The sequence below is a fragment of the Salvia splendens genome, chromosome 2, assembly GCF_004379255.2.
Source record: "Salvia splendens isolate huo1 chromosome 2, SspV2, whole genome shotgun sequence".
NCBI lineage: Eukaryota > Viridiplantae > Streptophyta > Magnoliopsida > Lamiales > Lamiaceae > Salvia > Salvia splendens.
The window spans coordinates 10,871,462-10,893,014 of record NC_056033.1 but is presented as its reverse complement, the minus strand read 5'-3'; the positions used below and the strand labels follow the sequence as shown (position 1 = coordinate 10,893,014).

Below are 21,553 nucleotides of genomic sequence, written 5' to 3'. Positions count from 1 at the left end.
TTGTTCCATTTCAGATATTGAGGATTAGGTGAACTGCCAAAAATACCCCGCATAAAAAATCAAATTTTTAATTGGCGCTTCAATTAAAATTAACGCGGGTACAATCCCGCTGAAATTTTGAGGAATTGCTCAAAACTCAGCTAAATAATCACAGCAACCCTCAGCTCTTAAATTACAGTCGACCATAGCAGCACACACTATGCAACAAGGGTGAGGTCAGAATCTACTCAGACGGCAATCTTCCCTTCGTCGTCAACACAGAGGTGAGTCTCTCTGTGTCGTAATCAGTTTGGATAGGATGTTTCTTAAGCCACGATATTGGTCTGATGATTCTTAAATAGTGCTCTAATGTTTATGTTCAGTTAGATTTTTGACCGAGTTTGGTTGTGTGTTATGTTAATAACTGAGATGCCTGCGTTTCCCCCTATAAATGGTGTTGCGATTTCCCCAACTTGCCTTTGCCGGAAATTACATTGTCGCACAATCCGATTTCTAATATATGAGTGTACTCTATTGCAGTTGTTATGTCGTCAAATCGTACTGCAACTGATAGCAATGGGTGTCCTCAAGTTGGTTAGTGTCTTGTCTTCTTCCTCTGTTTTTTTTGTCGAATGTTGGTTAAAATTACAGATGGCTACTGTCTTCGTGTTGTTGTTTTTGTACCTAAATTTTAGGTTGGAATGGACTAGCTCGAAACAAGTTCCGCAAGGGTGATCGTACCCGGCGTATGTGGGTAGTAAGAGAGGAAGAAATATTGGTCTCATCGTTGCTAGAGTTGGTGGCGAGGGGCTGGAAATCAGACAATGGGTTCCGTGCTGGATACCAACAGAAGGTTGAAGATGATATCCGGAAATAATTTCCAAATTCCGACATCAAGGGAAACCCGCACATTTCATCCAAAATAACGGCTTGGGAAAAAAACTATAACAGTCTTCGCGACATACTCAGCCGTAGTGGCGCAGGTTTCAATGTGAACAACGACTATAAGATAGATATTGATGACGATCAGTGGGCGCAAGTTGTGGCGGTAGGTTGTTTATCTTATCGTGTTCTGTCATAAACTAAGAGCAGTGATTTTTTGGATGTGAAAGTTTTTGTATTGGCTTTGTGTAGGCTGACAAAGATGCAAAATTCATGCGATACAAATCGTGGCCGTACTGGGAGGCTTGGCAATGCATCTTTGGCAAAGACCGTGCTAAGGGATCGAGCTCGGAGAATATAGACGTGGCAGCTACTAGTCAGCGTGCCCAAATGGCAAGTGCTAGCCAAACTAACGAGAATGACTACCACCCCACATTTGAGGATTTCCTAGGTGATGAGATACCTCCAAATTCGTCAGGTACTGCTGATAAACAGAATAGCAGTGAAGCACAGTCCGGGGAGCAGCAAGCCGTATCAACGACCAAATCTGGCGGGCAGAAACGAAAACAGCCGTCATCTGACGACGCACTCATGGAGTTCCTTGGGAATTTGCATGCCCAGAACAATTCACGCTTGGAAACCATCTCTTCTAGGATCGGATATGAGTTCGATATGGGAAAGGCTCGTCAAGAGGTATTCGACAAGTTGGGAAGTGTCGATGGTCTTACACTTAAACAGAGGTACTACTTGTGTAACATTCTCAGTGACAAGCCCCAGCGGATGGAGGTTTTCATGGGGATGCCCATGAATGCTAAGTTGGGGTATCTGCTACTTCTCCTTGATGAAGAACGTCCTAGCGTCTAAGTTGCCGTCTGTCAAGTGCAAGTATGGTTCTCTATCTTTTGGTTGTATATAATCTAGTTGCATATAAGTACTACTATTTTGTGATTTTCCTTCAGCTTGCAATGCAGATGTGCATGTCCCAAGGAGTTGTTGGTTTAGGTGCAGTGTGGTGTACGTTCTGCACTTGTCCAACAACTCCGCTTTTGTATGAGCTGAAATCATCTTAGTGTGAACTCAGTTATAATGTTATGTCATGCTTGTAAACTCTTTGCTTCCCAGATGTTGTATTAGAAAACCTTATCAATGGATGGGGCACCTTTGTCTTTGTAATGCCTCTTAAATGGTTTGAAGATGCTATTGTTTATAAGAAAACCAATCACAACATTGGAAAGGTTGGATTTTTGGTATTATCCTTGTATTCTGTTGCTGTTAATTGCAGATTGAGACTCTTTTTATGGATTTACAGAAGTGCATCATGTGTACAGCTTGTTAGACTATATTATATTGTTGATGAAGAAGCCAAAACTTTTGAGGAAACTCCTCGTGTAATTGAAATAGTCAGTTTATAAACACAAAGCATGAAATCAGATATGCAAATTTACATGCGCTCCATATTACACTAATATAACCATTTATGGACAATACAGACAAGTTGCCTTCGCGAGGTGTAGCAAAATACCGAAGGCATAAAACCTAATAAATGAAGGGTCTATCGATTATACTTCTCTAACTGGGATTATGCAATCACGAACTTTGCTTCCCATAGGATTAACAAAAAACAGTCCATAGAAAAAAGGCAAAACACGAGAGGTGGACGTGCACTTATAGACCCATAATAACGCTAATTTTAGTTTTTAAGTTTCGGCCACCAGCTATTAGGGGAGTTGGAACCACATGAGCTTCCGTGGGAAACCCTCACAGACGTGCTTGCTTCGCCATTGGCCATCGATGGTTTTTTTGGCAAGGACCTATCCTTTTCCAGTCTAGTCCGCAAATGGCCATCCGAAGTCACATCAATGAAATATATTCCCAGTTCGGTTGTTGATTCTCTGTCTTCGGGCTCCTCTATCCCCCCAAAAAGCTTACGCCTTGCGGTGACCGGTGGGATAACCACAGGGGAGTTAACTTCCTCCATGGCTCTGGACACCTCGTAGCAGCTAGGCTCATCGTGGGACAAGGTCACCGACCCATCCGAAAGGAGAATCACTTCCTTCTCGTCCTCCACTTTGACATCATCCATGCCAAATAAACATGCAAGCTTACGGTGATGTGGCTCCTCTTCGTGGTAGTAGGCTAAGGCGAATGGGTTTCGCTATAACAAGACAACCAACGGTGTGAAAATCATATAACGAAATCTTCTTTGAAAACATGCATACAAAACATATCAAAGATGCTATTACCGTGCATAGCTTCTGCCAAACATTCTCGGGTGCGGTCACCGACTTAGTCGGGAAATCCCAGCGTGCCCCTGGCTGTCTGACCACCTCCTTGAAGGTGAGATATCGAGTGTGCAGCGCCTGGACACGGGCTGAAAGCTCCTCTTCCAAGAAGCGAACACCAAACCTCTTCTCAATCTCTCGGCCAGCTGTAATGAGAAAATAGATAGGGAACTCCTTCAAAACCCATCCCATTTCTCGTTTCAGCCGCAACAAGGTGTCCACTAGGATTGTGTCTGTTTCAGGCGACCATGCTCCATTATAGAGAAAGCTTGCTTGGGGTGGGATGTTCATCTTCAAGTTGGAGACAATGTCGGTTGAGTAGAGAAGTTGTTGTTGTGTTATAAGTGACTTTCATCAATGGCATTGCTTAAATAGGCAGTAAATGTGTAAATGTGATTGACGTAAACCAACCCTTGCTATAATGAAAGTATCCTCCCATTTATGAAACAAGACATCACAAGATATGTACTCATTTCATAGCCTCCCAACGGAGTGAAGTTCAAGGAACCAAGTCAGGGCATTAACTCCTTAATTTTTTGGAGAAAATAGGTCCCTAGGCAAGGAATTCCATGTTGGCAATCCTATTTTGTATTTATCTCAATTAAAATGTGACAAATGGAAATATATAAGCACACACAATTAAATTAGCTGGAAAGTGTATGTACATTACATGTATAATAAAAAAAAATTGTACATTACATGTATAAAAAAAATTATACATTACATGTATTATACAAAGAGTTAATAATAATAACATGATCTAAAAAAATAAAATATTACGAAAAACTTGGTCTAAAAAAAAAGACAGATGATTAGTTAAATGAACAATTAAAATAAAAAATTTGGCTGATGTGTGATGATTTCCATTTCTGAAATTTTGTATGGTTCAGCATTAAACAGAGATGTCAACTAATCAATTTTGTGTGAGTGACTTTTTACTACCCATATTTATATCGACAGTTGGAATGCAGTATGCTGAGATGGAATTGTGGAGGTGGATTAGATGTAGTTGCTGATGCTATGTCCTCTATTAATACATGAGTTGAAGATGTACATCAACATTTTAATGGAACTTATGATGAGTACTACAAAAAAAAGATTGTGATACAGAACATACATATTGTTTTACACATTACATCACACAATAAAGAGGAGCTAGGTCCACATCACACATTTCAACTCCTCCATAGTGTTCAGACACACTGTGCGGCACATAGCGACGTACAAAATAGATGGCTGACTTGCCCGCACAACGGAGCTCCATCATTCCCTTCCCCCAGCCACACATAGGGGTGCATTCAGAGCTTGACATCTTGTTGTTCATCTAGCTGGAGACAAATCACATTAAAATTTATATGCGAAAAAAAAGAGGGGTCCCTATACAACATTCAACCAGAATAATAGTGCATACATATGTTCTGTAAACATCAACAAAAACAGTCAAGCAAAACAGAATAAAGTTCATAACAGATACAACGTTGTTTACAAAATTCTATCTGTTGTTCCACATGTGAGTAGCTAAGGCCTCACGTTTTTGGGTCCATTCAGCGCTGGGATCAACCCCTCCGACATAATCTTGTGCTGCAATTTCTTCATCTGCAGCGTATTCCCAAGTTTCTTCGTCTAGTTCAGCCTCAACAGGGGCAGTTGCCATCTCTCGGCGTATAAAATTGTGCAATAAGAAACATGCCATGATTAGACGTATTTGTATCTTGATTGGGTAATACGAAGCACTTCTAAGGATTCCCCACCGCATTTTTAAAACAGCAAAAGCTCGCTCAATTACATTCCTTGCCCGAGTATGCCTCATATTGAAAAGCTCTTTAGGGTCCTGGGGCATTGCATTGCCCTGACCCCATTCGTTTAGGTGGTACCTTACACCTTTATATGGCGTTAGAAAACCATTGCTATTCGCATAGGCGCTATCGCACAAGTAGTAACAACCTAAAATAAGAGGGTATAAAAAATTCAAATTGAGCCATGAATATTTACGTTGTAACAGCAAGCATCGATGAAAAAGGTAGATCAGGTTTGTCATATATCATACCTTGCGGAACCTTAAAACCGCCTGGACGGGTAATAGCATCGCGTAGCACACGGGAATCACGTGCAGACCCCTCCCAACCCGCTAGAAGGTAAACAAATTGCATGTTGCGGTTACATGCCGCCAAGGTGTTGGTCGCTATATGCCCTTTTCTTGTTCTGTAACGGGGTTTGTCGGCACTACTCACCAAGACATCGATGTGTGTCCCATCAAGCGCCCCCAAGCATCCCTATTTTACACAAAAAAATAAACTAATAAAAATTATGAAACATATAAACCAAAATCTAGTCAATAACAGTTCATCTTCAAAAAATATTACCGGAAACCACTTCCAGCGATGGTCTACACAGTCTTCACCGATGGGTGTTGGTTTGGAGAGAAGTACGGAGTGGAGGCTAAGAACCGCACCAAGTACATTATTGACGTGATATGACACTGTCGCACCTGACCTTTTGAAATGGAAACCTACTATCCGATTCTTTTTATGGTGTGATAGGACCCCAACAAAGATTGCCACCATTTCTTCGACACCAAGACACCTACCAGGGCGCAAACCTCCTCGTTCAACTAGAATTCGGCACAACCTCCCGAATGTGTTACGATCCATACGCAGATTTGCGATGCAGTCGGCATCCGTCAAGTAAACTAGACGGTCTAGGTATTCCAATTGAGAGGGTATTTTATTCAAGACGCTATATCGCCTGGCGTTCTGAACAATTATACGTTTTGCTCTTCGTGTTCGTGCGCTTTTATATCGTTGTACGAGGATGGTGGTCTCAACATGATAGACAAGCATTATATCCTCCAGCAACATGTGGAGCCTTGCATAGTTAATCGTCGGAGAGCTCATCCTGCCTCCTGATGTATAATGTAATTTAACTAAAGCTAAACACAACAACAAAACAGTACTTTACGGACAGTACCCACACCAACTGTTGACCAAACCAGATGCTGTGTGTGCAACATCAGCCATCACCATTTTCGATTCACAAATGCAGAATAATATATCACAAAGTAACAATATTTACACACTCAAATTAGCGCAACAAATCCCTGCAACCAACAAATAACCACGATATATGACTAAATGAGAGCAACTTGTACGAGCAAGCAGCATGATAACGATGTTGAAATACTAGAACCAAAGGCAGTGATAGGGTAGGATGAAGCATTTACCTGAAGAAGCAGTCGACATGTCTCTTTCCTGTAAAATAATGCCTTCAATATCCGACGGTGGCTCTGGGAACTGCCGCGACCAATCAAACTACACAAAAAAACGACATTAAATTCAACACTCTATTCAAGCCGACAACATTGCATCCACATATAAATCACTCAATCGTATTCGGGGTTTCCACCATTGTAATCATCTATCTAACCTCGCCAATTCCGGTGGACGGATGTTCTACACTGTGCTTGGAGAGTGGTGAAATTGGTGGAGCGGCGTCTCACCGAATAGGGCACGTAGAGGTAGAAAATGAGAGCTGCAATTCACGATTTGGGGGATTCAAATTTTGCAGAGGGCAAATTTGTCTTTTGCTGCCCAATTAGCTCAAATCTGACCGCCTCACATTTGTAAAGCACGCATCTCTCCCGTTTTATTTTCGGAGTATATTTGATGAATAGTGCGGGCCTACCCCTTTTCTTTGGGCCCGTCTGATACAAATCATAAAAACTGAACATCGAAAATTGGGCAGAAATGGACCCAAAACTTGCCATATCGGACTAACTGAACAGCTCCTAATTATGAAAGCGTGGAGTGAGTTTAGGATATAATATTACTCCATTTTTTGCCAAAGAATATACACTTTGGGTTCGACACAAGTTTTAATGTAAAATTGGTAAAGTAAGAGATATGTAGAGAAAACAAGTAATTAAAATATTGTTAGTGGAGAATATGTTAATAGAGAAAAAAGACTTTTCAAAATTAGAAAGTGCATATTCTTATGGGGTGGATTAAAAAAAAAAGAGTGCATATTTTTATGAGATATAGGGAGTACTATTTAATGGTCTATCATTCCATTTTCTATTTAAATTAATTATAAAATAATGCCATAAATCGAAAGATCTAATTAATATTGTTGAAACATAGTCATCATTTGGAATGTGATTAATTTTTAATACAATTTATATTTATAAATATATTTTGTATTTATATAGTACTACTATTAAATTATTTTAATATACCGTTCGCACAATCGAGCACTACATACACTAGTACTCCCTCCGTTTCGCCATAGTTGAGTCATTTTATCATTCCGAGAAGTTTCTTTATAGTTGAGTCATTTCAAAAAAGGAAATAATTAGCAGATTTAATGGTGATTTATGCATATTTATTAACACCCCTAATTACACTTAATTAGTGTAATTAAATGAAGAAAACCAAGCGCCCTTTTGTTTGGCTCATTATCCACATCTGCCGTCTCTGTACACAACAACTCTCCCTTCTCTCTTCCCCAATTCTGAAACCCTAGATCCAGATCCGCGGCCCTCATCCTCTCTCATTTCGCCCACCCCACAATGGACCGCTCGCCCTACCCTAAAGGCGATGGATGGATTAACCCTCGCCTCACCCGCGCTCCAGCCGGCTCACGCGGTAGAGGGCAGATTTCGTCCGCTTCCCGGAGAAGAGGTCGTATCTCGGCGAGTTCCCGGGGGAGAGGTCGTATTTTGAGCAATTCCTGCCGTAGATCTAGACAATCAGCCCGAGATGATGAAGGGTTAATCCACCATCTATTCTCGTTCATCTGTCGTTCCCACATCGGCGAACCTGCCGGAAGCGTAGGTGCCTTTCCCCTGACCGGAGGCCTTGCGGGTGGTGTAGACGGCTCCCGAACCCCGGCCAGTTGCGTAATTGGCAGTGAAGGCAGCGCCTCCCCGACTGGAGGCGTACCTGGCGGGGAAGGTCGCGCCTCCCCGACCGGAGGTTTTGCTGGTGGTGAAGGGGACGACATCTATGAGGTGACTGACAGCCCAGTAATGTCGGATGAAGAGTTTGTAAGGCGATATGTCATCACCGAAGCTGACAAGGAAGCATGGGAGAGAAACAAGGCCGGGGCAGAAAGGGAGGTGAAGGCACTCTTCGGTGAAAATTGCTTGAATCCGTAATATGGGTGAGATCTTTCTGTATGCTTACTTTAGGGTTATGGATTGTCATTTGTGTTTTGATATGTGATCGTTGGTTATATTTGTGTGATCCGTGATATGTACTATAATTGAATGGGTTGTCTTTGGTTTATATATCTGTGATTGTGCTGGTGATGTTGTGAATTTAGTTGGTGATGGTGTTGGTGTTGGTGATGTTGTGATGTTGTGAATTTGGTTGGTGATGGAGCTGTTGATGTTGTGATGTTGTGAATTTGGTTGGTGATGGTGATGGTGCTGGTGATGTTGTGCTGTTGTGAATTTGGTTGGTGATGGTTCTGGTGATGTTGTGATGTTGTGATTTTGGTGGTGATGGTGTTGTTGATGTTGTGCTGTTGTGAATGTAGTTGGTGATGAATTGCTTGCACAGTTACAGGCATTTAGAACCACATAATGCATGATTTCTGCACAGTTACAACATTGTATAAACACAAAATGCATCATTTCAGCCTATTGTCTGCCTATTCAAAACACAAAACACTAGCATGATATGTGCATTCATGTGTATTCACTGAATGCATCATTCATGTACATAGGCAGTCTATCCAAAAAACACATAAGCTTCTTCTATACCTTCATAATCCTAATGACTGAGCAATCATCTCCAATCCCTGGTTGCTCCCTTGGTCCTTCAGATAAGCAATTGCTTGCATAGCCAGTTCCACTGGAACTTCTAGATCCATTGGAAGTTGATTAGTCCTCCTTAAATGTGCTTTTCCTATGTGGGGCAGCTTGTAGCTGTTATGACCCTGGACTTTCATGATTTCCATAAAACAGCCTTGAAGACTTAGGAAAACATTGTCCAAAGTCTGTGGCTGTAATTCATTGAATGATTGCACCACTGCATTGACTAAATCATCCACATTTTTTCATGCAGTCTGAGTTTGCAGTGATTGTATTGCTCTAAACCAACCCAAATCATTGACATTAGTGTTAGGTGAGTTAGGTGGTTGTTGCACAAGTGATATTGAGAAACCACTTTGTTGTGTAGCTTCTTTGAAAGCTGGATCACTGTCTTTGATGTGTGGTCTTGCATTGTCTTGTTGTATCTTGAGAACTTTAGTTGTCCCATCAGGCCACTTGGCTATGATGGCAGGTAATATCTGTTCCCAACAAGGTGCCATGTATGAAATCATCATTTGCACCACATTACAAAGCTTCATTACTAGTGTATCATGAGTATGTAGGTACACTGGTATGTAATGGCTGATGTGCACAAATTAATTGCATTAAAGAGATGCAAACATTACCTTATTGATCAAGCAGTCCCTGGTCACATCTTTTGTGATACTTTCTATGGGTTTTGTCTCCAAAGTGCCTGCCTTTCTATTTTTTCTTGACCTTTTGTCTGGAACTTGTTTGGTAAATGGAAAAATTCCAATTTTTCCATCAAACAAGACTTCACCATTAACGCCAAACAATGGCCTACAAACTGCACACATGAACATAATTTTTTATATGAACTGCTTATTTTTACATGTTCTATGAGGTTCTTCCTCTCCTGGAGCAAGATATAATCTTTGAGCTCCTTTTGTCATGTAGAACCACTTTTCATCGATGTGTATGTTGTTGTACATGTTCCTGAACTTGATCTTGTTCAAGATCCTGTCTAGTTCTAAAGATTCAACTGTGAATCTCAGTCTCAATAGCTTGTTTGCAGCTGTTAAGCTGGGCTTAATGGCTGATGTGTGTGGCCTAATTAGGCCAGCCTTAACCCACCTCCAAACAGTTGCTTTTGAACAACCCAAACCGGCTGCCACACTTAAGAGGTTGCATCTCTTTAAGAAATGCATACTCTTGAGTACCTCAACATCCAGATGTAACTTTTTGGGGTAAGACCTCACTTTTTTTAGACTTACCAATTGCATTGATTCTCCTCTTTGTTGTTGTTTCTTTGCAGCATTCCACCACCGTCTACAGGTTTGACGAGAGATTTTCAATTTTAGCTGTGCCTCCTTAAGTGTGCCGCGAGGAGGAACAATGTCGATGCACCTTCCAATGATGAATTGAACCACTTGGTTCTTGAATTCTGAGGAGTACTCTTGATGCCCCATTATGAGCATTCAAGGCAGTGGTTGAGCATTCAAGGCTTAGAGAATGGCTGGATAGAGAACATTTACTCCATTTGGTGGTTGAAGTCTTTAATGTTTAATGGTTGGTAGAAGTGGAGTATTAATACAGTGAATGGAAAGTGGCGTCACATTTAATTATCTTCAATATGTAGTGGCGCCATAATTTTGGTGAATTTTTTGTAAAGTGCTTGAACATGAATTTTGAATTGTTACAGAATTCATTTTGAATTAATAAAAGAAGACCTTTCATATACTCTCTGTTTTTGCACGTTGTAGCTCTATCTCTCTTTTTTTTATCTACATAATTTAAATATTGAATGTGGATAATTAACAAATAAATAAATCAATTATATAAAGAATTTTTTTTCAAGTTTAAATAATAATTCAAATCAAAATTGAAATTCAAATGTAAAAAGTCCACTTACTTCATCTACTTTATTATCTATCCACTTAATCCACTAAACATCCCTTTCTTAGACTTCGTGTCGAAAAGTTCCGCCTCAACTATGGCGAAACGGAGGGAGTATAAGATAAAACAAGAGATAGACCCACCACGTACACTTGAAACGAAAGTAAAAGGAGGAAAAATAAATCAAAACCACTACTAACTGATTAAAGTAAATTCAAAAGAAAAAGAAACAGATTCTACACACATACATAATTAACCTCTCCCTATAAATATCCATCACTCACCTCAACCCTTTTCCTCATTACTCAAAATCTCACCAAAAATAAAAAATAAAAAATAAAATTAATTTCATCTTTACTTTCAAATAGATAGACTACTCTCCCTCCCTCTGTGTATCCAGTGAGTGATACATAAGGGGAAAAAATGGATTCAATCAAGTTCGAGAACGTAAAGATGGAGAAAGCAAACGCGATTTCAAGATATAGCAGCGTTAAGCGAATCACGACTTGGTTTCGCGTGGTGGAGCTGCTCTTCTTCGCGATCGTCGTCTCTAGGTTTTCGACGACGCTGCCTCTGAAGCTTTCCGGGGAATATTTCCGAGCAATCTCCGTTGCTCTAATCAGCCCCCGATTCGTTTTCCTCCTCGGAAACGCGATCGTGGTCATCCTGTTTTTCAAATCGGGGCAGTTTTCGGCACAGGAAGGCGAGGGGATCGCCGATTTCTACGATGAGTTCGTCGAGAAATGCCGGAAGAATGAGGAGAAGAAGGTTTCCGACGATTGCAAAGCGATTTCCACGAAGATTTGCAGGAGCAGCTCGGAGAAGTTGGCGGTGCATGGCGGCCGTAAGCTGACGCGGAGCAAGACGGAGGACTGCCGCACCCGCCAGAAGACGGCCGCAGCAGAGGAGATGAGTAGCGAAGAGTTCCGGCGAACGGTGGAGGCGTTCATCGCCCGGCAGCAGAGGTTTTTGAGGGAAGAAGATTGAATTCTTATCTCCACCTTTTTTCCCTGTATGAAACGATCCTTTTTTACCCCTTTTCAATAATTTTATAGTTTAAAAATGGGTTAAAACTTAGAACTTAAAAGTAGAGAAGAACTGTTTCAGCACAAAAATACATTTGTAAATATATACTAGATGACTTTGGTCTTTGGATCACAACTTCACCCTCTATAATTTGGTGAGTTGAGTGTGTATTCGATGTCCACATTGTTAATACAATCCTAAATTAATGTAAATAAAAAGTTATTAAGTGGGATTAGATGAATGAGAACTACTATGTTACTACCATATAAATGCATCTTTCATTTTTCAAAATAGATCTAATCAAACAAGCTCCTCTGTGACCGTAATCTTGTAATTCCATGAAACTCGCGTTAGAGTGCTGGGGAACTAATATTAATATGTAGGGGTGAGCAAAAAAACCGGAAACCGAATATCCGAACCGAATCAAACCGAAATTTTGAAATTCGGTTCGATTCGGTTTTAAAAATAAAAAAAATTCGGTTTTTCGGTTCGGTTCGGTTCGGGCGAAAAAAAAAACCCGAAAAACCGAAAAACCGAATTTTATATATATATTCTATTAATTTAATATATTATATTATATATAATATATATTCTTTTAATATATTCTACTATATAATATATATTATATGTATTATTAATTTTATATTATATATAAATATTCTATTAGTATATATAAAATAAAATAAAATAAAATACACATATATAAACATATATTTATATTATATTTATTTTTTTCAGGTTTTTCGGTTTTTTTTCGGGTTTTTCGGTTTTGTTTGGTTTTTTCGATTTTTTAAGTTCGGTTTTCGGTTTCGGTTTTTCGGTTTTTCGGGTTTGGTTCGGTTTGGATTTTAAACTAAATTCGGTTTTTCGGTTTTGGTTCGGTTTTGGTAAAAAACCGAACCGAAACCCGAATGCACACCCCTATTAATATGTTATGATAAATTCAACGAAAATGATCTAAAGAATAAAGAATCTGCATTTATTTTGTTATTAAAGATGAAAAATAAATCAATAAAAGGCGTAATGAAGAGGATAACACTATGTTTACCATTTCCGAGCTCATCTTAAAATAAGACGCAAGAAAAAGGAATAATTCCTCAATAAGACAGAGTATTTATTTTCAATATGACGGACAAGTCACCTCATTGCATATATGCTTCAACTCATCCAACTTTAATCATAAATAACTCACGCACACATATATAGAAATATAACCGTGACAAGATAAAACGATAATCTTACGCTTGAATACATTAATTTATTTGATTGTGTTAAACAAAAAAAAAACAAGTTAATTTTGGGAAAGGCAGAAACCTACAATATGTCCTTGAATCTCTATGCCAGCAGTTCTCCAATGCTACAAGGAAAGTTAAGAAAAGAGAATATTGACTCCACTCCATAAAATCTCAGTATGACAGTAATATGCTCATTTACAGGTCCATAATTTTTAACACAAATTAAAAAAAATTTAAATAAGGATAAATAATCACATTGTCCAATTGTCTAGTACTTTACAGACTAGTTTTATCTTTTTGGATACCTACTTTCCTCGACAATTCAAAACAATCTAGTATGAAAAATCCACGTATTCATCATAATATAAAATAGTGTTTGTAAGAATAACGAGATGCTCATGATCACTCAAAGATATTAAACAATGGACTGTGAAATGGATTTGCTAGAATATATGCAGAGAATAGGAAGAATCTGGAAAACAAAAGTCGATTTTTATTCAGCCAACAGAATATTCTGAGATACAATAGTCAGATACAGACAGCGAGCCGAAACCAAATTTGACCAGCGTCCAAGACACTTACCTCTATGCTGAAACAACGGGCACCAGAAACAATCTAAAGTCCCTCAAATAATCTTAAATGGTCTTCGAATGTCTCCCCATGTCGGATCTTGGATACTGATCCGTCCTCTTCAACCTAGAGAGCGAGCTCAGTTTCAGTATCCGGTTTATGAATCAGTACTACTTGTGTCATCAAGGTGGGAATATAACGAGAGGCGTGCAATTGATATTATTATAGAAGACTGAGTGTAGTTTTTCTAGTTAAGAGACTGACTGAGTTTAGAATGAGTGTAAGTGAAAATACGAACCCAATATTCCGGAGGTCGCATTTTGAGATTGTAAGTGGAAGCCATGCTCATGCAGTAGGCACCAGCATCATGAACTACCAACCCAGCACCCTAAAAGCCATAAATCAAACTGATTGTGACAAGAGGTGATTGGTACGGCCATATTACATATGGAGAGATAACATGACATTCTACCTTAGTTGGCGTGGGTAGTTCCCTATCCTTTCCCAAGAAATCAGCAGACTCGCAAACAGGACCGACTATATCAAACGTCGAGACCTCAGCATTCGGAGTTGAAGGTGAAACCAGCTCTATGTGCTGCAATGACAAGTGAAGCAGTGAGTTACTTGTCCAGAAAAAAGAGAGCTTTAGAAGGGCGCCATGTATACATTTTTGGAAACACGTATATTTTGTAGAATTTAAACACTAAACCTCACCTGATAAGCTCCATATAAACTAGGTCGAATAAGCTCAGCCATGCTCCCATCAATCACAACAAAATTTTTTGTTCCATTGGTTTTCACTCCAGTGACCCGATTGACAAAGCAGCAAGTGTTAGCAATGAGCGATCTTCCAGGTTCAATTATGAGATTGAGATTTCGTGAAAGAACCAATTCCCGTACCTGCAAAACAAGTAATCTTACATGTTGATCAAGTAAATGGCACGGCACTTATTGAATTTAGAGTTCAAGCAATGTACCTCTTTGCAAATTATCAGTGCACAAAAGACATGTACACAAGTAAAACGAAAAGGCGCTTATATACCAAATATATTGAAAATGCAAGGGTTTCAGAAGTGGAAACAAACGGTCGTGAAAAGGCAAATATGAGCAACAAAAGAAATACTACTATCTAATACAAGCAGAATGACACTTGCGACTTAAAGGAATCTGAATATTGATATTAGCAGTTATTATTACTTACAGTGTCAATTAGGTCTCTTGGAGTCGGAAGGACAGCTCCAGTATGATAATAGTCTATCCCAAGCCCACCTCCAATGTTCAAGTAATCTATTTCAAAACCTTGGGATCGGATCTCATCTATGTAGTTCACCATCAGAACTGCTGCATCTCTAAAAATGTCTACCTGGAGAATCAGTTAACTCACAAATTACAACATACTAATTCCAACATTTACAAAACAGAGACCCAAGGAGAAAATAACTATAGATAGGGCTTGCATTCTCAGATAGCATTGCATCCAAACTACAATATTTCAAAGGGAAAAATAGATATCATTATATCATAGACTAAACATAGTTAGCAAATGCAAGCTTTGCAATGGCCAAAAGGTAAAGGCACCTTTGTAATAGTAGAACCAAGATGACAATGGGCCCCGACAAGTTTCAGTTCATCGGGGTGTGACTTCACAGCATCTAAAAACCACTGCAACTTCTCATTTCTGATACCAAACTTGGAGTTCTTGTTTCCCGTTGCAACATAAGGATGGACCTATAACACACAAGCAGCATATGTTAATCCTAGGTCCACAAACAGCAGTATAAGCTACAACTTTTCCAAATAACGTAAGTAATGCATCACAACTGAAAATTAAGTAAGCTAAAATTACAGAATCGTACTGATAATTTGCATAGACAACCAAAATCACATCTCACGAGTTCATGTCAAATTGTAAGAGAAACAACTACTAGGTCTAGGGCTAGAATCAAGTTTACAGCATCAAATTTTGATCATGTGGGATGTAATAAGTCTCCGATGATCTAGATCAAGCAGTTAAGATCTAAAGCATTTCTTCACGAGAGAGATACAATGATAGTGAGGATTTGGATGGCGAATGAAACCTTAATATAAATGAAAGATATAAATGCTATCTAGTGAGGTAATCTGCAGAACAAACTTGGACGCAACCATCAATAAAATTATCATGCCATTACTCTTTTTACATATTCTTATTCTTATTCATATAAATGGGACTTTGATAATCAAGCAATAACTCAAAAGAACACATCGATTTTAAGCAACAGTTGAAAGGCTGTATCCAGAATTAGATGTCCAAGCATCTGAATACCTGAGGATCAACATCCGGATTGATGCGCAGGAGCACATTAACCTTCTTCCCCGAAATTCTTGCAGCAGCCACAATATTCTCCAAATCAAATTCACTGTCAATGTTCACGAAAACACCTGCTTGGGCAGCCAAGACTAGATCCTCCAAGATCTTTCCGTTCCCATTAAATACACACCTGCGCCACAAAGGAAAGTAAGCTCTAAAACTAGGTAGAACGATGAACTAAACAATACTATATGCAGCACAAACGAATTAACCTCTGCTCTTATTCTTTTGATACATAAAGGTAGTGCAAAATTATACATTTAGGAAGAGAATGTGTGTTTAGTAAGCATCGGTAATTAGGTGCAGGTACTTCACTCTATTGCAAATAACGGGAAAATCCAAAGCTCTAAAGCAAAGGAACAAAGTGAAACCTAAACCCTAATCAGATTAATGATTTCAAACGCATTCAGATCAATGAATTGAAGAATAAATCGACAAGAAAATGATGGAACGACGATGAAACTTGACATAGTATATACCTGGTAGGATCAAAACCAGCTTGGAGCGCTAGCCTAAGCTCATTTCCACTAACCAAAACAGCTCCACACCCCAAGCTCTGCAAAAGCTCCAAGATTTTGAGATAATTATTGGCCTTAATCGCGTAGCCGATGATGGAATTCAAGCCCTCCAACGCTTCTTTGTAGGCCTCGACATTCCGCTTAATCTGCGGCTTGCTGTACAAGTAGAATGGCCTTTTCTCGGCGACTTCCATGACTTGTTCGACCTTAACCCCCTCGCAGTATAGGAATCCATCGCCTGATTTCCTAAAACAGTGTTCCAATTTTTGGGTTTGGGGCTCCGGCGTGGACAGGACTGCCCTGGGAGGGCGGGCTCTGAGAGACGCTGAAAGGGGCCTCAATTTGAAGGGGGAGACGAGGCTTGTGGCGAGGGGGATTGAAAAGAGCTTGAGGTGTTTGGAGTGCGGAAGCGTTGGGGGCTGTGAGAGGAGGTTCGAAGCCGCCATTGTTGCGAGAGTTTCGGAAGTGAGAGTGAGAGTCCACGTTATTGCATTTAACAGAGATGGGTTTCGGGTTTCGAGTTTCAACAACCAAATTATAGGTGTAACATAGGCAGGCCGCTCAACATTCAAATTTAACCGATCAAAATCTCAATTGAAATTTGCATTTACCTATATTTATCCACTACATAAAAAAAACTACCCAAACGCAATCAGATTCATCCAATAATTTAAAAAAAGTAATTAAATTATAACTTTGGCATATTTTTTAATTGTCCCACTTAATCAACTGTAGCAGCTAATAAATTTACAAATTACAAGTAGATGTCGTCAGAAAGGAGACCGAATTGAAGAAAATATATTATGCATTATTTGATTATGAACTTACAGACCGATTCGAACTACATAAATGGTGTGGTTAATTATATACTGACATATTATAAGATGGTAATAAAAAGAATGGAGACAAAGAACTAATTATGGACAATCGTTGTTTTTATGTGGAATTGAAAAAATAATGGAGGGCCTTTGACTCATAATAAGGTAAGTTATGATGAAGGCGATATTAAGGTCCTCATTTTTACATTTTGATTAGCGGCCCTCCATGTTTTTGGGCACTTGTATTAGGTTCCCTCTTTTCCATCTCTCCTTATTCTCTATTTCTCTCTCTTCTCCCAAAAACAGTGTCTGGAGTTGAAATCTTTCTCATATTCTTGGTGGGTACAGTTTATCTTCTCGCCGAAGGTCTGTATACATATTCTCTGTGTTATTTTGAAAATGCACTTGGATTGCAATGATATATATATATATATATATATATATATTTGTAAATGAATTACTTTAATTTTTGGGTAAATGAAAGAGATTACATTTGTGTTTTTATGCTCTTTGGTATATCGCAGATAAACTGCATGTTCGTGATCGTTGATGCTAAAGTGATCAATCTTAGGAACTAGTCATGAGTGGCAACATTCCTAGCGTTGCGGAACGCCCATTCAGGCCAAGTGAGTCTCAATTCTTGCTTCACATGTATTCAAATTGAATTTTGTTACTTCAATTTTAGGCTTGTCTGCAGCTAAAGAATTATATTGTTGATATTGAAGATGATAAGAAAATCTGATGAATAGATGAAACATGAATTGTGGCAATGTTGGTGAATTGTTTTTTTGTTTTTTGAAATCTTGAATTATGATGAAGGATGTTGGTAGGCGTGGTTGGTTGGTGATGTAAGTGTTATGTTGCAGGTGTTGAGAAAATTGAAACAGATATAGCGGAGGATGAGAGGAAGAAGAAACATGGGTCTTTTAAGAAGGCGGCAATCTGTGCCTCTTCCAAATTCAGGCACTCCTTAGCTAAAAAGGGTCGCCGTAACAGCAGAGTTATGTCTGTTGATTTTGAGGACGAGCGTGATGATGAGGAGTCGCAAGCTGTAGACGCCTTACGTCAGGCTCTCATCTTGGAAGAATTGCTCCCTGCTAAACATGATGACTATCATATGTTGCTTAGGTAACTTCATCACTCCCCATCGCAGCTGAAGAGCTACTTAACCATTAATCATGAAATTTCATTTGGTGAAACAGGTTCTTGAAGGCTAGGAGATTCGATATTGAGAAAACAAAGCAAATGTGGGCTGATATGATTCAATGGAGGAAAGACTTTGGTTCTGACAACATTATGGAGGTACCTGTGTATTGTATTTAGATATGAAGATACCTCAATCTTAGATTTCTAAAAATGATGATATTGTGCAGGAATTTGAGTTCAAGGAGAGGGATGAGGTTGTTAAATACTATCCACAAGGCCATCACGGTGTTGACAAAGATGGAAGACCTGTTTACATTGAGAAGCTTGGTCAAGTTGATTCGACCAAGCTCCTGCAAGTCACCTCGTTGGATCGCTATCTCAAATACCATGTTCAGGAGTTTGAGAGGACCTTCATTGATAAGTTCCCAGCCTGCTCCATCGCAGCCAAAAAACACATTGATCAGAGCACAACCATTTTAGATGTTCAAGGAGTGGTATGTAAGGGAATCTTTCACAGCGATTATTGATCTCTAATGAGAAAGACATTCAAAAATTACTTTTGAATTCTCACAAAAATCGATCTTCGGTTTTAGGGACTGAAAAGTTTCAATAAGGCTGCTAGGGAACTCATTCAGACCCTTCAGAGCGTTGATGGTAATAACTACCCTGAGGTAAATTCCTTCTTTTCTTCACTGACTCATTTCCTTTAATTTTCTTCTAGTTTATGTTAGATTGAAATTAAACTTTCTTCTTTCTTTCAGACTCTGTGTCGCATGTACATAATCAACGCAGGATCTGGATTCAGGCTATTGTGGAGTACAGTTAAATCATTCCTCGATCCAAAAACCACATCTAAGATCCATGTGAGTCGAATTAATCTACACCTCTTTGGTACAACATCTTATGCATGTTCGTATAACCAATTACTATTGTGTTTGTTTAACTAGGTTTTGGGAAACAAATATCAGAGCAAGCTTCTTGAGATCATTGACGCAAGGTAAAGTTACCTTCATGTTTCGAATGATATTGGAGTTTTGTTTTCCATCAGAGGAAGCTTTTTTGTAATCAATTTTCATCAGTTCAATTATCATAACATCTGATGATTGATTGTATCAGTGAGTTGCCAGAGTTCTTGGGTGGAACTTGCACTTGTGAAGATAAAGGTGGTTGCATGGTTTCTGATAAGGGACCTTGGAACGACCCCGACATCATCAAGGTTCATCTATATTCATCGATCTATATACGTTGATATTCTTGGTTTCAATTTCACTACAACTAAGTATCTTAAAACCATACATATCTTCTTTTTTTGTATTGCAAGATGGTCCGAAACAGTGAACAAAAATGCACAAACAAAATCGCTCTTTCACCTGTCGATGAATCCCCGAGAGCTGCTGATGATGATACTACACATTCACACATCTCCCATGTTCATGAAGAAGTAAGTTCAAAATTTGTTTTAGACATAAATCAGTTTTCAACTTTATATTTGTCTCATATTATTACAGGTGACCAAGCGACCACTAAGTGCATGTGAGACTGTGAAAGACAAGCCCATGAATGATGATAAGCATGTTACAACCATTGTACGAAAAACAGAGAAACAAATAAACTTTGCTAAAGGTAATATATCATATTTCTTGTTTCCAATATTATATATCCATGGAAATTTTAATTCTTGTTTTTTTTCTAGCTGCATCCGCGGATTGTTTTCCTGCCAAACCATCTCTTAAGCCTTCTGAGAGAATTAGCAACCATATCTTGAATGGAGTAATGACTGTTGTTATGGGAGTCGTGACTATGGTTCGTATGACACGAACCATGCCAAAAAAACTCACAAATGCCACCCTCTACTCCTCCTCCATATATAGTGATAGTGACACAAACTCGCCTAGGGAAACCGTCTCAAACGAGGATTACATTATCATGATGAAACGCATGAACGAGCTAGAGGAGAAATTGGTCATCCTCGGCAACAGGTCCACAACTATGCCACCCGAAAAGGAAGAGATGTTAAACAATGCCTTGCAACGCATAGACATGCTGGAGCAAGAGCTGTCTACAACCAAAAAGGTACTACTAAAATCCAATCCTCAGATTTTGTAATATTGCATCAAATAAACCGAAAATGTTAATGTTTGTTAGACTTTGGAGGGTGCTCTGGTTCGGGAAGAGGAACTTGTTGCCTTCATTGAAAAGACGAAGAAGAAGAAGAAGAGATTCTTTGCTTTCTGAAGGGCGAAGATTTACAACATGCTTTGATTATTTTTAGAGATGGTGTTGTGCTGCATCGAACACCATTTCCTACAATTCTTATGTTTTTCGAAACTTGTTGTAATCTTATGTAAATAGAACTCTTTGTTGTTTGTGATGGAAGTTTACACTACAATTTGTAGGCTGAGAGTTTCATTGATGACCTCAGCATTCTCTGCTCTTGCTTACACCATGACGGAGCCCAAAAACAAAGTGAAAATTCCAAAGGGATTTCATGCATCCTACCAAGAATATGTATTGAAAGATTTTCATCTTCACTTTTTAAATATTTTCTACATTTCTGTTTTTTAATATTGGTACGACAGTCCTTTAAATACTACTCAATCATGTTTGATTGACCGTATCTACGCTGTATGCAATATTTTGGAAACTATATAAGAAAAAAGATGATTACTATGTTGGGAAGTACTATTCAAATGCAGAGAATAATCTAATATATTGAAGTTGTCTAGTGAAGAAATTGCTCGTCTTGTGTTCAAGTCTCAATGGAACTATTCTTTTTGCTTTATTTTTGTATAGATACATCTATCTCCTACGTACTATCAACTGAACCTTAAAATATTCTATGAGAATCAAACATTTATTATACTACTAAATTCTATTGATTTTGTGATTTTATTTGTTTCAATTATAGATCAATCATTGAAAATATAGTTTTGCCTGGCGGAAAAAAAATTCATGAATACAGTGGAAAAGATATTTGAGAAAGTATTATTCACCCAGTCCCATAAAAATATGGGCGATGGATATGGCATGAGAATTAAGACAAAATTGGTAAAGTAAGAGAGAGAGGAGGAGGAGAAT

General features: G+C 38.8%; 7 protein-coding genes across 11 annotated transcripts; 3 read left to right on the top strand and 4 right to left on the bottom strand.

Moving 5' to 3' along the window:
* The first annotated feature begins 123 nt into the window (after positions 1–123).
* LOC121771657 lies at positions 124–2,029 on the top strand. Of its 2 annotated transcripts, XM_042168499.1 has the most exons (4): positions 124–263; positions 520–573; positions 675–1,027; positions 1,114–2,029. In XM_042168499.1, exon 4 carries the CDS (start codon positions 1,135–1,137, stop codon positions 1,723–1,725), a length of 591 nt encoding a protein of 196 aa, XP_042024433.1. In that variant the 5' UTR covers positions 124–263; positions 520–573; positions 675–1,027; positions 1,114–1,134; the 3' UTR covers positions 1,726–2,029. The 2 variants fall into 2 exon arrangements, with proteins under 2 accessions (XP_042024433.1, XP_042024426.1); XM_042168492.1 differs by having other exon boundaries at positions 520–1,027.
* Positions 2,030–2,419: 390 nt separating this feature from the next.
* On the bottom strand, positions 2,420–3,420 carry LOC121781553. The gene is made up of 2 exons (XM_042179280.1): positions 3,105–3,420; positions 2,420–3,016 (listed from the first exon to the last, which is right to left on the bottom strand). The coding sequence occupies exons 1-2, from the start codon at positions 3,333–3,335 to the stop codon at positions 2,552–2,554; spliced, it is 696 nt and encodes a 231-aa protein (XP_042035214.1). The 5' UTR covers positions 3,336–3,420; the 3' UTR covers positions 2,420–2,551.
* Positions 3,421–4,267: 847 nt separating this feature from the next.
* LOC121768025 (protein ANTAGONIST OF LIKE HETEROCHROMATIN PROTEIN 1-like) lies at positions 4,268–6,922 on the bottom strand. Of its 3 annotated transcripts, XM_042164383.1 has the most exons (6): positions 6,567–6,922; positions 6,364–6,451; positions 5,507–6,045; positions 5,191–5,416; positions 4,674–5,087; positions 4,268–4,471 (listed from the first exon to the last, which is right to left on the bottom strand). In XM_042164383.1, the coding sequence occupies exons 2-6, from the start codon at positions 6,380–6,382 to the stop codon at positions 4,464–4,466; spliced, it is 1,206 nt and encodes a 401-aa protein (XP_042020317.1). In that variant the 5' UTR covers positions 6,383–6,451; positions 6,567–6,922; the 3' UTR covers positions 4,268–4,463. The 3 variants fall into 3 exon arrangements, with proteins under 3 accessions (XP_042020317.1, XP_042020313.1, XP_042020304.1); XM_042164379.1 differs by lacking the exon at positions 4,268–4,471 and having other exon boundaries at positions 4,534–5,087; positions 5,507–6,240; XM_042164370.1 differs by lacking the exon at positions 4,268–4,471 and having other exon boundaries at positions 4,534–5,087.
* Positions 6,923–8,906: 1,984 nt separating this feature from the next.
* Positions 8,907–10,385, bottom strand: LOC121773534. Its single transcript, XM_042170412.1, has 4 exons — positions 9,809–10,385; positions 9,582–9,763; positions 9,245–9,434; positions 8,907–9,181 (listed from the first exon to the last, which is right to left on the bottom strand). Exons 1-4 carry the CDS (start codon positions 10,383–10,385, stop codon positions 8,907–8,909), a joined length of 1,224 nt encoding a protein of 407 aa, XP_042026346.1.
* An 880-nt stretch (positions 10,386–11,265) lies between these two features.
* Positions 11,266–11,799, top strand: LOC121773523. Its single transcript, XM_042170403.1, has one exon. It carries the CDS (start codon positions 11,266–11,268, stop codon positions 11,797–11,799), a length of 534 nt encoding a protein of 177 aa, XP_042026337.1.
* Positions 11,800–13,049: 1,250 nt separating this feature from the next.
* LOC121787959 (diaminopimelate decarboxylase 1, chloroplastic-like) lies at positions 13,050–17,046 on the bottom strand. 2 transcript variants are annotated; one of them, XM_042186818.1, is made up of 9 exons: positions 16,473–17,046; positions 15,949–16,123; positions 15,222–15,371; positions 14,845–15,006; positions 14,358–14,543; positions 14,116–14,238; positions 13,942–14,031; positions 13,656–13,769; positions 13,050–13,195 (listed from the first exon to the last, which is right to left on the bottom strand). In XM_042186818.1, exons 1-8 carry the CDS (start codon positions 16,955–16,957, stop codon positions 13,689–13,691), a joined length of 1,452 nt encoding a protein of 483 aa, XP_042042752.1. In that variant the 5' UTR covers positions 16,958–17,046; the 3' UTR covers positions 13,050–13,195; positions 13,656–13,688. The 2 variants fall into 2 exon arrangements, with proteins under 2 accessions (XP_042042752.1, XP_042042743.1); XM_042186809.1 differs by lacking the exon at positions 13,050–13,195 and having other exon boundaries at positions 13,547–13,769.
* A 506-nt stretch (positions 17,047–17,552) lies between these two features.
* On the top strand, positions 17,553–21,024 carry LOC121787950 (phosphatidylinositol/phosphatidylcholine transfer protein SFH3-like). Its single transcript, XM_042186796.1, has 13 exons — positions 17,553–17,695; positions 17,854–17,955; positions 18,196–18,457; positions 18,532–18,631; positions 18,703–18,969; positions 19,069–19,146; positions 19,237–19,338; positions 19,423–19,472; positions 19,592–19,691; positions 19,797–19,916; positions 19,984–20,098; positions 20,169–20,548; positions 20,621–21,024. Exons 2-13 carry the CDS (start codon positions 17,910–17,912, stop codon positions 20,708–20,710), a joined length of 1,710 nt encoding a protein of 569 aa, XP_042042730.1. The 5' UTR covers positions 17,553–17,695; positions 17,854–17,909; the 3' UTR covers positions 20,711–21,024.
* The last annotated feature ends 529 nt before the right edge of the window (positions 21,025–21,553 follow it).

Bases quoted from the DNA above. Each gene is read 5' to 3' on its own strand.
- LOC121771657 (XM_042168499.1), top strand. From the start codon at position 1,135: ATGCGATACAAATCGTGGCCGTACTGGGAGGCTTGGCAATGCATCTTT.
- LOC121773534 (XM_042170412.1), bottom strand. From the start codon at position 10,385: ATGGGGCATCAAGAGTACTCCTCAGAATTCAAGAACCAAGTGGTTCAA. The intron at 9,435-9,581 runs GTAATGTTTGCA...TGTTGGGAACAG, and splicing joins GGGACTGCTTGATCAATAAG to ATATTACCTGCCATCATAGC. The intron at 9,182-9,244 runs GTTGGTTTAGAG...TGGATGATTTAG, and splicing joins CACTAATGTCAATGATTTGG to TCAATGCAGTGGTGCAATCA.
- LOC121768025 (XM_042164370.1), bottom strand. The intron at 5,417-5,506 runs GTAATATTTTTT...TGTGTAAAATAG, and splicing joins ATCGCTGGAAGTGGTTTCCG to GGATGCTTGGGGGCGCTTGA. The intron at 5,088-5,190 runs GTATGATATATG...CTCTTATTTTAG, and splicing joins CGGTTTTAAGGTTCCGCAAG to GTTGTTACTACTTGTGCGAT.
- LOC121787950 (XM_042186796.1), top strand. From the start codon at position 17,910: ATGAGTGGCAACATTCCTAGCGTTGCGGAACGCCCATTCAGGCCAA. The intron at 18,970-19,068 runs GTATGTAAGGGA...CTTCGGTTTTAG, and splicing joins TTTTAGATGTTCAAGGAGTG to GGACTGAAAAGTTTCAATAA. The intron at 20,099-20,168 runs GTAATATATCAT...TTTTTTTTCTAG, and splicing joins ACAAATAAACTTTGCTAAAG to CTGCATCCGCGGATTGTTTT.
- LOC121787959 (XM_042186818.1), bottom strand. From the start codon at position 16,957: ATGGCGGCTTCGAACCTCCTCTCACAGCCCCCAACGCTTCCGCACTCC. The intron at 15,007-15,221 runs GTGCCTTTACCT...CTGATTCTCCAG, and splicing joins TTGGTTCTACTATTACAAAG to GTAGACATTTTTAGAGATGC. The intron at 14,239-14,357 runs GTGAGGTTTAGT...TTGTCATTGCAG, and splicing joins GTTTATATGGAGCTTATCAG to CACATAGAGCTGGTTTCACC.
- LOC121781553 (XM_042179280.1), bottom strand. From the start codon at position 3,335: ATGGGATGGGTTTTGAAGGAGTTCCCTATCTATTTTCTCATTACAGCT. The intron at 3,017-3,104 runs GTAATAGCATCT...GTCTTGTTATAG, and splicing joins TTTGGCAGAAGCTATGCACG to CGAAACCCATTCGCCTTAGC.
- LOC121773523 (XM_042170403.1), top strand. From the start codon at position 11,266: ATGGAGAAAGCAAACGCGATTTCAAGATATAGCAGCGTTAAGCGAATC.